Source organism: Oratosquilla oratoria, chromosome 2, assembly GCF_046742065.1.
Source record: "Oratosquilla oratoria isolate Oo_2021 chromosome 2, ASM4674206v1, whole genome shotgun sequence".
Lineage (NCBI taxonomy): Eukaryota > Metazoa > Arthropoda > Malacostraca > Stomatopoda > Squillidae > Oratosquilla > Oratosquilla oratoria.
In genome coordinates, this window is record NC_134778.1 from 16,388,604 (window position 1) to 16,403,418 (window position 14,815).

Consider the following 14,815-nt stretch of genomic DNA (forward strand, 5'->3'; position numbering starts at 1 on the left):
AAAGAACGTAGCTCAAAGATAATACGATTTTATTCAGTACGCATACGTTTCCTAAAGAAAGTCTGGTGGTAAAATAATAAAAATGTTGAAAAATACAGTATCTAATATCATAGGTCAAAGATGATAGGTTTTTATTCAGTATGCTTAGGCCTAAGCTACGTTTCCCAAAGAAAATCAGATAGAATTACAAAAAGGTTAAAAATACTATACAACATAGTTCAAAGATGCTAAGATTATTTCAGTATGTTAAATATAATATACAGTAACAAAAATAATATATAAAGGGTAATATATACTGTATATATATAAAATCCGACTTGCGTCCAGATCGACTTACGACCTGTCTGTCGGAACCGAACTCGGTTGTAAGTCGACGACTACCTGTACAATACAGTACTTTCACTCAAGGGTGGTTAACATGCTAGTGACAGATGGCTGGATGGAGTGCTTGCACTTCATAAAAAACAGTTCTAGTAAGAGAAAAATAACAGGTGAATTAAAGGTAGTGTCTTTGAATGGATGAGATTTCCTTATAGACAAATATGTCAAAAGAGAAGTAAAAGACTGGATGTCAAGATAGAGGAAAATGGAAAGAGTCCTACGGGGGTCAGTAATGACAACCATAATGTTTCTGAATTATATAAATGATGACATTAGAGATGGAATGAAAAGGTACATGTCTTCCAACACTGGTGGGCAAGGAGTTTTGTGTGTTTGCTGATGATGCAAAAATGAAAAAGAACATAAAGATTTGCATCATATTGTACAAATGTCCACTCCAAAAATGAACAAAGAAACTGGCTGAAGAAGAGTGGTGCATTTGTGTGACAAGCTTGAACACCACATCATTGACTGGATAATTACATAAGACACAGTATCTTATTCACTTTGATATGCAGAATTGTAACTGGCACATTGCAGTTTCCTCACTTTCAATTAATTTTGTTGTTTTCAATTAATAATGCTGTGTTTACATGGTCACATCAAATACAACTCAAAAACTCCTGAAAAGAGGCACAAGTAAAAATCTTATCATGTCAAGATAAGGACAATAGAACATACACAGCAAAGGAAATCCAATACATGTGAAATTCTGTGTGGGATGACTTTTTGTATGAAAGTAGATTTTGAAAATTTTACAACAATATCCTAAACTGTACCCTGTTGTTATCTACTTTGATTTAAAAATCTAATTGACAATGTAAATATCTATATACCAAAAAATATATATTTTTACAACATTCTAAACTGTAATCTGTTATCTATTCTATCTATATACCAAGGGATCCCCCCCACCCTTATAAGGGACATAGCCTAGTCAAAATGCAAGTACCCACCCCCACCTATTCCACATGTAAGTACCCGCCCCCACCTATTCCACTCCCATCCACCACCCTTCTTTCCCTCTCATCTTACCTCCTCATGTTATCTCTAAATAAAATATACACAAATAATCATAAAATAATGAAAATTCCACTGAAACCTCTTTTTAGTTTTGTGCTATAAAATATGGTGATCTGTTACTGTTGCTGATACCTTGGTACTTGTTACACAACACCTGGCCCTCTGAATATCCGTGATCAGGCTAACATCAGCCCTATTGAATATTTCAATTTATATACTTTATCCTAATTCAATAGATTCTTATTTCAACTAAAAAAGTTGTCTGGACTATAAGAAAGATAAAGATACAATAAGCCACCATACATCTTTAGTAAAAGAGAATACCAGTAACCTACCTATAATATCAAGAGCGTAAAGTGGTCTATCAGCAGCAATGGAATCATAATTCAGACACCACAGCCCAACACCAGAACCAAACCCATGGAGTAGGACTATTGGTGTCTTGTGTGATTCTTCATTCATACTTATTGTCCATATATGATTGTCTTGGTTACTGACCGTACATCCAACATTAACATATCGGCCATGATAGCTGCTTTTTAGGTCTGAAATTACACATTTGTATTCATTCTCATGTAATAGATCCTATAAAAACCTTGACAAACTGTTACTATTTTTTAACTTAACAAAGACTGGTGGTATAATTCCTGTGGTAGTCAGAAATATTTATTTTCAAAATTATGCCTCAACAGGAAATCACATATAATCAATGTGAAAGAAAGTTACATACTTGACACTTATAGACCATAACCTTATTAATCAAATCTACTTATTAAGTAAATATCTTAGGTTATGTTTAGGTAGAGGCTTTACTGAAAGAACTTTGATAGCTACCCAATCTAAAATTATATTCATTGGTGAAAAAATAAAATACAAAACAGAACACTTTATATATACTGAGAAATTATAAAAATCACTGTCATACTGCCTTATCAACTCGATTTTAGTTCACTGAAAACCAACTTCTTACTTACATGAGAGGACCTTTTTCTCTGCATTTCTTAAATCAGCCATAGACGTTGGACACCATCGGAACCATCCACTGAACCAGCTTTTTTGAGAAGTAAAATAGATGAAAAATAAAAATTAACATAGACTGTAACTTGTATATTTACAATTAGGTTAATACAACTGACTAAATACATATACACATAGATATTTACATACACTATATACATATCCAGTACACATGTTTATATGCATTTAACAGAATTATGGGCATGTCTTTAAACCCCTTAGCTCATCTCAATGCCTGACCCCAATCCTCCCCCCCTTTTTTTTTCCTTCTCTGTCCTTATTGTGGAAGAAGGAAGGTAAGGAGGCTGCCTAATTAGGAGATATGGTATTTGATAAACATAGCATCTAACACAGACACAGACTGTTCAATCTGAAAGCAAAATATTTATGTCATATCATCAAACATGGGATACTTATCATGGATCTGTTTGTTCTGGATCCAGAACATGTTCACAATCAGTGACATTTTCCTGATAATCTTCATATATTTTGGGCCAGTCTGACATGTTGTACTTCTCATTAGTAGCTACTGAACTTAAGAAAGCTCTGATACGAATTGTTCGGTCATCATTAGGAGAGCAATATATTTGCAAGACGACTGCAATGAGGAGTAAAAACACAATTTTTTTCCAAGACTGTTCCATGGTTACAGCAGAACTACTATGGGTGTTTCTCCTGTTAGATGTCCCGCTTCCTTCACAGCACGTGCCAAATGAGAATTAACACTGAGGAGACTCATTACATACCCTCCATGACCAGACAACAGGAACTGATTCCTTATCTCCTGTAGTAATCAACAAAACTCAACAATTTACTTGCAGATATACTGATAACACTCTCATCTTTATCTTCCTCGACACCATAAGTCAAAACCCTCCACTCAGATCTCTATGGGAAGAAACTTAAGACCGTGTTACATTAGTGTTTGACAGTTTCTATGTCACTGGCTTACAGCAGTGGGCTCAGGGGCAGTTACTAGTTATCAGTTCTTCTTACAAGAAAAAGGAGGAAATACAATTATAATTGAAAGATTTTGGGTCCAGTCCTGAGATCAAGTGTCAGCCCCTCAGGGCTGCACCTTCACGGGGAGGTGAAGGCGAGTTTTAAAGATGGGCAGCTGAGAGATGACCCACTGGCATTCATTTTACAAGACCACTGCTTGTAGGTATATATATATATATATATATATATATATATATATATATATACACATATATATATATATACATACATGAGTGGCAGGGTGGTGGGATAAACACCCAGAATCGTTGAAGTTTTTATTAACTGACGTTTCGCTCTCAGAGCTTCTTCAGAGTGTACAGTGGTACACTCTGAAGAAGCTCTGTTAAGAGCGAAACGTCAGTTAACAAAAACATCAACGATTCTCGGTGTTTATCTCACCACCCTGCCACTCATTTTGTCGTCCATTCCTCATATACATACATGTATATATATTTGTCCCAAAGAAAGTTAATCGGGATAAGTTTTAGTCCTTTTCACTAGAGGGGGTGTCTGAAATGAACGAGATAGCCTGCCAACATCAAGTAGAGAAGAAGAAAGATCAAAGACCACCTAGTATGGGAGGAGTTAACAATGATAAAGTTTGGAAAAAAGTTTTCATTTAAACAAAATTACAAGATAATACTAGAGAATTAAATAATGTGTGTAATGCAATAAATGTCCATTAATGTGGCATCCAGTGTTTTTGAAATCACCGCACAAAAATATATGGTAGAAGTTACAATATGTTGCTTGTTTTAAACATTTGCCGTATTGTGTAAGGTTGACGAAAAATACAGCCCTAATATACATTTTCCATACATCATATACACACCTTTGTATTGTTTTTTTATTTCTCGGTAAATAAATACGTTGCTAATTATCTAAACATTGCTTGTAGTTTAAGATCATAACATTCTAGGACTGACCAATGTATAAGGTTTTGATGCCTGATGAAATTCACGACTGCAACTGTAAAATGAATTTGGTAAAGGTTTGTTCTGAGGTGACATCATCCTTGCTATATTTTGTTCTGGTTGGAGGCAAGCAATTTCATTTTATTGCTGCAGGACAAATCCAAAGCTCTTCAACAGCCTTACTCGTTGTAAACCCAGTCACACAAGACGACTTTATTCGCCGCTACTGCAGTAGCTACGATTAGTAGCTGGTTTAAAAATAGTCGCACCTACTAAATTTAAATATTGAACTTTGCTCGCCGGTAGCGCGCGACTTTATGATCACGTGACCAGAGACCTAATATGCCTATGTGCCGCCCCTGGGCAAAGTTCTCATATTATTTGTTAGCTGCGTCTCTTCCGTGTGGTGTATACGAGATATAGTGTGTAGCCGCACATATCAGTAATGTATCCCTTCACCAGCTTTGCCTGGTGATAACAATAATGCTTATAATAATAATGTTGATATCTCGCCCATTATCAGGCTGTATGTACTCGCACTTAGAGCAACAATCCTCTATGCTGTAGCATACACACACAAGCATATCGCAAACAAAAACACGACTACACGCACATTTACATAAACTTTTCCTTCTACTGAAATTATTTTCATTTCTAACTTTCTCTCCTACTACATCTCAATTCAGTTTACCTACCACTAAAATTATTTCCAATCACTCTTTCCCTACGACTAAGCCTCCTACTCATTTTCAAACTTCGTTGGATGAGTTAGATGAATTAATATTCATGCGCAACCTCTCGGTTACACGTATTAATCCTAGCCTCCTGCCCACCCCTCCAGAGCCATGACCCCACGCCATAAATATCTCTATAAATCACCCGGTGGCAATAGCCCTCTTTTATACACAACTATCTTCTCATTTTCATACAGACATTTCTTCCCTTCCCACACAAACTGATCCCGAGCTAACGGGTGGTCTGTCTTAGGTAGTCCATAATTCTCAGTGACCCCCTCCCCCTTCCCATCTCACCTTACTGCAATCTTAGTTATTGACTTGCGAGATAATTAAACATCTCTTAAAATTTGTAACTGTCCTTCTTGCAGAGATTTTTTTCACATTTTGTTGAATCTCAGGCAAAATTCATTGATCACGGTAATATATTCGGGTCTCTTTGGCCATTTTTATTATAATTATTTTGTAAGCCTTCTGAGTGTTAATTCTCAGCTAGAAGTGCCGCTACTAGTAGGTCCATAGTCGCTTCGTGTGGTCATATAGTCTCGCAGTACCCTCAACCGGGTCAGCTTTTTTTTTCCACGTTTGAATCATGACAGACAAGTTTTGAAATGGTCAGGGGATGGCAACGTTACATTTATGGGTATTTGTAGGAAATATGAATGTTTGTTGGATACAATGAAAACTATATGAAGAGAAATATGAGGGAGCAAATTTAAATGTTTAACAAACTGATTGATGCTGGTGTTGAGATTCCTCAGGAAGAGACTTTGAGAAATTAAAGAATTTGAGGGATGCAAATAGGATTGAAGTGAATAAGGTGAAGCCGGAACTGATATTTGGACAACAAAGCCTGTTTGGTTTGACAAAGCAGACGCCTTCTGGAGAAACGTTATACCTACGAGTGAATCGTCTTCGAATAACCTACGTACCAGAAGTTTTAAATTTCTTAATAATTTGCGGGATTTAATGTCAAAGGGGTTTTGATATTGTTATTTACATTCTTCCAGAATCTGCTTATACCCTTCTTTGGTCATAGCCTACAGGCCGCTGAGTTTCTACTCATGCTCCTTTAGGCCAGACCAAGGTCTAAGTAAACATATATTCTTAGATCTTGGGCCAGACTTTTTATTCATTAGCGGTTACGTTGGAAAACTCGAAAAAATAATAATAATAAATAACATAAATGAGTAATAACAATAATAATGAATGATAACTATGAATAAATAATAATAATAAAATAATAAACAATAATTATGATAATAATAACTAAATTCCTCAAATTTATTTCTGCCGAACTGCAGACTAGCGTATGAATAAAAAAAAAAGTGGGCGTACAGTACCGTTTGTATAAAACATGCAAAGTTTGGCAATCCAATAGCTTGTGTTCATCAGTACGGCCTGTGAGATGGTATTATCATACCTTCATTATAAACTGTATTGTAAAATTATACTGCAAATTGTATCATAAATCATAATTTGTATTATATCTATGCACAATCCGTCAATGCCAATCGATTTAACTATCACTAACAAACTATACCTATCCGTAAGTTGACACCTTGACGTGATGGATAGGCTTGAGAATAGTGATTACAAAAGCTATGTCGATAGAGAGGAAATCTCTGCAGGGTCACCCATATCGAACAGGTTTTGTAAGAAAGATCAGACAAAGAACAGCTCACACACACACACACAGTCGCAGGACCCACTACTGACACGTCCCTGATGGCGAACGGGGAAATACCTCATAGATATATGGGGTACCGTCATAATGACGGCGTGGACCATTGGGCACCCTATAGATATATAGGGCTCAACCGAATATGAGGTGACACCAGAGAAATATCTCGCCAGAAACTAGTTGGCAGGGAGATGAGATTATTGCCAAAATCCCTTTACAGCGACCATGAATTCCTTTGTGTACTTACGGGCAGTGTGCCACCGAATGCGAGTAAGCACTGTCCAAGCAGATCCAAGTCTTGGACATTAAACAACACGAAGAAAACGAAGATGTATACTTACAACGTAAGAACCCTCTCAGAAGACCATAGGCTGGATACAACTAGACAACATCAAGTGGGACATCGTATGACTGAGCGAAGTCCGAAGAACGGAATAAGAACCGATACAATTTCAAGATGGTCACCACCTATTCTACTAGGGTAAGGACAAAGAAAGATCTAGTGGAGTAGGATTCTTGATCAACCGAGAGGTTACTAGTAACGCAGTCAAATTAAGTAGCCTATCAGACAGAGTAGCTTGGATTGTGATTAGGCTGTGTAAAAAGTACATTCTGAAAATAGTTCAGGTTTATACACCAACTTCACAGAGTTCAGACGGTGAAATCGAGTCCTATGATTATTCAAGTCAGGTAATGGATCAAGAAAAAAGTACACTTTTATGCTAAAGTGAGGAAGATGGGAGATGAGTCGTGCATTGGGAAGTTTGGAGTAGGTGAAAGAAACGACAGAGGCGAGATGTTAGTCAATTTTGCAGAGAACTACAACATGAGGATAATGAACACTTTCTTCCAAAAAGCGTGTAGGTCATAAATGCACCTGGAGAAGTACAAATGGAACAACAAAGAATGAAGTAGACTTCATAATAGGAGATGAGAGCAAGAGCGTTAGCAATGTTACGGTCGTAAGTAAAGTCAACATATATAGTGACCATAGAATGTTAGGTTGCACAGCTAAATCAAATTTCAGAATAGAGAGAAATAAACTGGTCTTAAAAAAGAAAATCCGCCTTGTGAAGGTTCAGGATAATAATAAGAAATTTCAGTTAGGAATTAAAAATTGATTCGAAGCTCTAAGAACTTACGAGGACACCGTCGAAGATATGAATTTCAATTTAGTGAATATCATTAGGGAATCGGCAGAGAAAGTAGGAAGTACAAAAAGTATTGGAGAAAACAGATTCCCCAAAACTACAAATGATCAAATTCAAAGAAGGACCATGCAGATTAAAAATAGGAGAGCTGATCAACAAAAAGCAGAAATTAGAGAAAATAGAAACATGGATGAAATAGAGGAAATATTTGGAAAGGTAAAAGTATTAAAGGGACCGAACGCAGACACAATTTAGGAAGACAGCAAATAATATGTTTACAATATATAAATAGAGAAATCGTTAAATGCTGGGACAGAATGGTAAAAAAGAGTAGAATTTTACCAAGAGCATCACTCGTTGAAGACCGTATTTGAGTCGGTAAATCCATCTTTAGACATTAGTAGTGTACCAGAGATTACAAAGGAAGAAGTAGAATTTGCTGAAAAAAAAAAAAAATGAAGCGAGGAAAAGCCTCTTGGGAAGACGGAATATCGATAGATTTTTTGAAAGACGCTGGGAAAGAAGTTCATATTAAGTTAGTTCATTTGTACACCCAGTGTTTACGTCAAAAAAGCGTTCCTGAATCGTGGTGCAATACTATAGTGATTTTGCTTCATAAAAAGACCAGAAAGACCTTGGTAACTAACGACCGATTAACTTGCTATCAAACATATATAAAGTATTCTCCAAGATCTTTACAAACAGGCTAAGTCAAGTTTTAGGTGGAAACCGAGAAAACAGGCAGGCTTCAGAAGCGAATATTCGATTTTAGACCGTTTGCAGGCGATGAACCAACTAATCGAGAAAACGACAGCATACACTTCTTTGTCTAGCTTTTGTAGATTGCGAGAAGGCCTTTGACTCGGTAGAACAAAGCAATACTAAACTCACTACGCAAGCAGGGTACAAACGAAGAGATCGTAAGGGTTCTAGAAATTTATCTGAAAGGTACCGCTGTAATTCGACTACATAAAGGTACATAAAAGATTAAGATCGACAAAGGAGTACGGCAAGGCGATACCATTTCACCCAAATTGTTTCCAGCTTGCTTGGAAGAGATATGCAGAAGGTTAAGTTGGAAAGAGAAAGGTTCGAAGATTAATGGCGAATATTTTGAACACCTAAGATTTGCGGATGACATTACTCCTATTTCAGAGAGAGAAGATTTGCAAGATGTGCTGAATGATATGAACAAGGAAATTCTCAAAGTAGGCTTAAAAATTAATAAGAGTAAAGCCAAAGTAATGTTCAACACGAAAGTTCATAGTAAAGATGTTATAATCGATGGTGAGTCTTGAAGAAGTTGAAAAGCATAATTATTTAGGCCAGATGATGAAAGTGACCAAAGATCATAATGAAATAAAAAGACATTATTATAATTGGTTGAAAAGCGTTTGGTAAGTATAATAACATCCTGAGAAGTTCTACATTTGTGTTTGAAACGTAAAGTTTACAATCAGTGCATTCTGCCAGCAACGATCTACGAGTGTGAGACTTGGAAACTGACGAAGGCGATGGCGATACAGCTAAGGACTGTACAGCTACACAGAAAACTATCGTTAGTAGGGGTGTCGAAACATTCGCTAATGAACATAACCTTATGATACCGAAGGGTTGGTGTTTCTGGAGTTCGAATTGTTCGAAATCCTTCTGAATGAATATGAATCGAATAATAGTTCCGGAGTTCATATGGATTCACTATGACATGATAATCTTATTTCCGATGGAGACTTCAACTTGTCTCAAATAGTTTCGTTGTTTTGTGTCAAAATGATTAGCGTGATTTACTAACGATAGTTTTCTGTGCAGCTGTACAGCAGAGAATGGAGATATCAAAGATGGGAATAACGCTGAGAGACCAAAAGAGAGCAAGTTGGGTGAGAGAGAAAACTAGAGTGAAATATATTATGAAGGCGGTAAAAGAGAGGAAGTGGAATCGGACAGGTAAAGTGGTGGAAACGACTGATGAACGACAGAGCTAGTGAGTTACTGAGTAGACGCCGCGAGATAGAAAGCGTGGAAGAGGGAGACTAGACAGAAGGTGGAGACTCCACAGGAGACGAGATGGAGAAGTTTGCAGGAGTGAAGTGGCAGAGATTGGCGCGGTCATGCGAATCATGGAATGCTATGAAAGAGGCCTTTATTCAGCAGTGAACTCAGGATGGCTGATTTGATTTGATTTGAACGACCTACAAGGGACTACATATATGCACTAATCAACAACGACTATGAAACTAGCTTATCAAACCGTCTATGTTACTTACGCCGTGAACTTCAGGACAAAATCCTTACGAAAGAAGTTCATGAATACTATGACAGGACAAATATCGTGTGGGTCATGGGGTATATCGCGACTGCCCTATGCTCTACTTCCCATGGCCCAGTGACCGTACACGTGATCTTCTCGCAAACTTAGTTTCTAATTAGTAAACAAAGAGTAACAAAAACGCTCAATGCGATCAAAGGGTGGAGAGACAGAATGGAGGAAGAAGGGGAGAGTGATAGAATGAACGAAAGAGTATTTGCTGGGAACTTCACAAAGCTCAGTCATATCAGTTCCACTAGTCATAAAATGTTTGATAAACTGACACCAGTGCTGGTTTTTGAAGCCAATTGAATCAATTTGGACCCCTCGCCCACGGAGAGGTCCCGCTACGGGTGTCATGCCCTTACATCTTGAGGCCCGTATCCTCCAAATTTTATTCTATTCATCGGTATTTCTGTATCTTGTAATATATATATATATATATATATATATATATTTGTTGAGACATTGTGACAAGTTGAAAAAGAGAGTCACGGGTCTCGTTCCGAGTTTATTACTGACCGGTTTCGCTTGTAGCTTCTTGATATATATATCAAGTACTGGTAGAATAAGTTGTGAAATAAATGTCTAACGACTAAGAACGGTAGGATGTTAGTGACCGTTGTATTTTAGTAAATTTTCACATCTTTCAAATTTATCGGACGGTCATCTAACGGAATCATTATTATTTATATATTTATTACCGTTTCATGAACGTGCTCTGTTGTGTAATCCTTTCGACTGCCGACAGTTACCGAAGTAAATGATTCTTGCAAAAAATATCGAAATTTCTCTCCATTATTGTTCAAATAAACGTGGCAACGATACCTAGAATTCCCATTTTGTTTTTCAAATTACATAAGTGCCATTTTTTATCAAATCTAATGTCGTACTGTTGTTACAAAAACATCTAATGTATCACTTATATAATTTAACATATCTGTACCACTAGCCCTGGCGAATGCTTTCAACCAGTAGATTTTACAATTTTACTGGTTTTATAGGCGATATGAAAACCACCAATAGACCTTACAGATAAGCCATTGAGGGAGATATAACTAAATAGATGACCAGGTCTGAAAGAAAAGCGTCCGCTGGAGCTGGCGAAATTTATTACCATAACCATGGTCAACGGTTGTTTCTTTAAAATTTATTTCCTAAACGAAACAGAGCTGCGCGCACTAGGGGTGGGTGGGTCTGGGTTTGAGGGGAAGCGAACGATTGGAGATTACTCGACATTAAGGAGGATGTAGTCTTTTATCTCTTTGGCAATTACTACCATTCATTGTGATGAGGGTTAATAATAACAATAGTTGTATGGGCTGTGTTCACAATAAACACCAGCTCAACAGGGAAAGAATAACAATTGTTGCAGATACCAAGTAATGTCCACTTGAATTTATCATTCTTGTTTGGAATACAAGTGGTGGACAAATTGCATCCAAGGTCGTCTAACTGTTACATGGATTAGTAGTACACAAAAAGAGAGCTTTAATATTACCATAGTATCTAACCATGTTTACCTCTTCTTTTGATCCCTTTACGATTGGGGAGCACTGAAGTGTGCCCCCCCCCCATCAAACATCAAAAAGTAGTTTGGGTCTGCAGCATTTGCCAGTAAAAGTTAAAGGCTTCATCACCTCTTACAAGGAGTCAGAGGGTGCTCCAAATTTCAAGGCAAGCCCTGTCGAAGTACCTTCTACTTTCAACCAGAACTAGGGCAGTGGTTGAGACCAGTGTATGACCAAGGTCAGTCTCAAATCAGCACTTGACTTATCTTTAACACGTGACTCTACATGCCTCTTAAATCTGCCATCAGAAATCAGATTAAGGATCAAGATTATGCTGAAGTACCAATATATAAAACCTCTTATGGCTACCATGAATCAAGATAAGAAGATGAGCGAGATATCCATCACTGGAACAGAGATATGTAATACTAAGCTAATCTTATCTTATGAAAGAATACACCATGACTGGGACTTTGGACATCCAAAGACTGACTATAATCACTTATCTATTACATATCAAAACACTCTTATCTTTGGACTATACACCAGCCCTGATGCATGAGTCTTGAAAACAACACGACAACAATCGCAGCATAATTTTAACATTAAATTCCAAGGGCAATTACAATTTTGTTTTGTTTCATTCTAATTTTTATTCAATTAATTTTTCCTTTCTCTTCCCCAGTGGAATTAGGGAAAGGCAAGAGTTCTACAAATATATGGACAATTTGCACACTTGGTAAACAGGAAATACAAAGGGAGGAATTGGAGTTTGACCTAAAGAGCACCCATCATGAACAACCTTTATTTCAAATATCACATAAATGATATACTGTAGCCAGTAAGGCATATATTTCATAAGTAAAATACTCTAGTTTAGCACTTTAGACCAATTTTGGAATGTACTACAAAAGTGTGATGGCCACACAAGAAAGACACTATGAAACTCAAAATTCTAAAGGGTAATAACCAGGTGGATGCCAAGTTTACAAGGTCTATCATAGGCTGAAGCACTGAAGTCTTAAGTATACCATCACCAGAAGAAACCCATAAAAGGATAATAGCATCCCAAATATCAAGATGGTTTAAATCTAGTAACACATGCCTGAAATATCTATTACTACATTCTAAAACTTTGTGAATACACATCTACCTGTATACTGACAGATTTTTTCCCCTTTACAAGGGAGGCAGCCAATTCAGAGGCATGTACCTATTCCCACCCATTTTACTCCCTTCCACCAACCCCTCCCATCTAAGCTTCTCGTGGATGACGGGTCATCCCTACATCTGTGAATACACAGGCATCTAATAACCTTAAGCAGCTCTTCATAAAAATGCCCTATAATCAACTTCCAAACAGATAACTTTGAATACATGCCCTCTCAGACACAAAATGCATAGGTCCCAAGAGCATAGATCTTGTTCTGTATACTACAACTAGAAAAAATGCAATGGCTATATTTACAAACTGTAATCATCTTCCTAATGTTGACTGCTGTCCCATAACGGGCTTATAACAATGAGTAGTCTCAATAAGGAACCCCTCTTAGATGGCCCCAGCAGTGTTCATACTATGAATGACTAATCCATCATTGCTTACACTGCTTCCTCGTGACCTTTACCGACTCTAAAACTACTTCTATAAATTGATGACGACTTGAAAATATTCCTTGATAAAATAAAACATTATAAACAGAGGACTATAGTACAACTAAGTTATTTTTCAAAATTAATGTTGTTCACCTACATGGAGTTCTAGTGCAGCAAAGAAAACAGAAAACTGATTATTATTATGAAAATTACATTACATAAGGCAACAGGATCATCAAAAGACACAAAGTAGTCCGAGGAATGAATGGCAGTAATCTTCTTGCTACCCATCATCATAACCCATCAACCTTCTCTCTTTTTGAGGTGCAGCCCTGATTAAGTGCCCACCCCAATTTGAGTGATTTAATGATGGCCTCACTTTTCATAGTCTTGAGATATTTCACATGGAGTGACATATTACTGGGTCAAGTAGTATCGGTCACTAATATGTTTCAAAATAACTTTTACTCTCTACCTTAATGAACTTATGATTTTTGTTAATATTCCACACTCCACTGCAGAATATAAATTTTATTCTATCACTTATTCTCTCTAGCTGACATGATGCACTTTCTAGCCTTTATTCGTTTATCCTTTTCTATTTTATTTCTTGTGGCTGGCACATCAGACGTATCCTGAACAGGTAGTTCTAGGAAGCCTATCAGGTAAGGTAACCTAGGTCATGGACAACTTCCCAAGTTTATTTCCAAATAAAATATTCATAAGTGGTCATTCACATTTTCATTGCTCTATCACTCACACAGGTAAGAAATACAGGATTATGTGTTCGGGCACAAGTATTTTTCTATTGTAAAAAAAAAAAGGAAAAAATACCAATGTAATCCATGACCACGTACAAATCATTACACTCAACTGTATGGCTCTTAAACAATTTTACAAATATGAAAAAGGTGTTAAATGTCTATAATCCCTTATTTTCTACAACAGTGCCGCTCATAATATGAATATTAGTTTATATAAGCAATATATAAGTAAGGGACGTACGTAATCATGTAATTTTTTACACTTCAACATGCCTGGGGATTAGCCTATTAGGTATACCTAGACCAAACTGTTTCTTCTTTCGTAAATAATGAAACTGTGACTAACCTTTCACGCTGCTCAACAAGTTTTAATTCTATTTCTTCCGACATTTTCTCAGACAAGCCTTACATAATACAACCCTCAGTCGCTCATCATCGCACTAGTGACGACATTAGTCTCACGGAGTCACTGAATGACACCTTACGAAAACAAATCATACTACTCAATAATGTATGAGAAAATAAAGTTATAAAAAAGTAAAATATGTAAAATCATATAGAACATTAATCAAATCTAGAACAGATATACGCTTAACAGATTTCCTCATAATGATGATTAGAGAAGCTAGACTATTTATTTGTAAAATATCCGCTAGTCATTATGATTTGACTAGATGTTTTCACAGAACATCACGGGCGTGTTTTTACGATATGAGAACTTGCGATTAGGAAATGT

At 36.7% G+C, this 14,815-nt stretch overlaps 1 protein-coding gene across 1 annotated transcript in view; it reads right to left on the reverse strand.

Annotated features, from left to right (window-relative positions):
* The window catches only part of LOC143037295 ((Lyso)-N-acylphosphatidylethanolamine lipase-like), a 37,239-nt gene extending 22,658 nt beyond the window's left edge, over positions 1 to 14,581 (reverse strand). Inside the window, exons 1-3 of the mRNA XM_076205431.1 lie at positions 14,426 to 14,581; positions 2,379 to 2,455; positions 1,740 to 1,949 (exon numbers count right to left, since the gene is read on the reverse strand). Coding sequence (XP_076061546.1) covers positions 1,740 to 1,949; positions 2,379 to 2,455; positions 14,426 to 14,469 — 331 coding nt within the window. The 5' untranslated portion in view covers positions 14,470 to 14,581. The remainder of the gene's footprint in view (positions 1 to 1,739; positions 1,950 to 2,378; positions 2,456 to 14,425) is intronic.
* Positions 14,582 to 14,815: the final 234 nt, after the last annotated feature.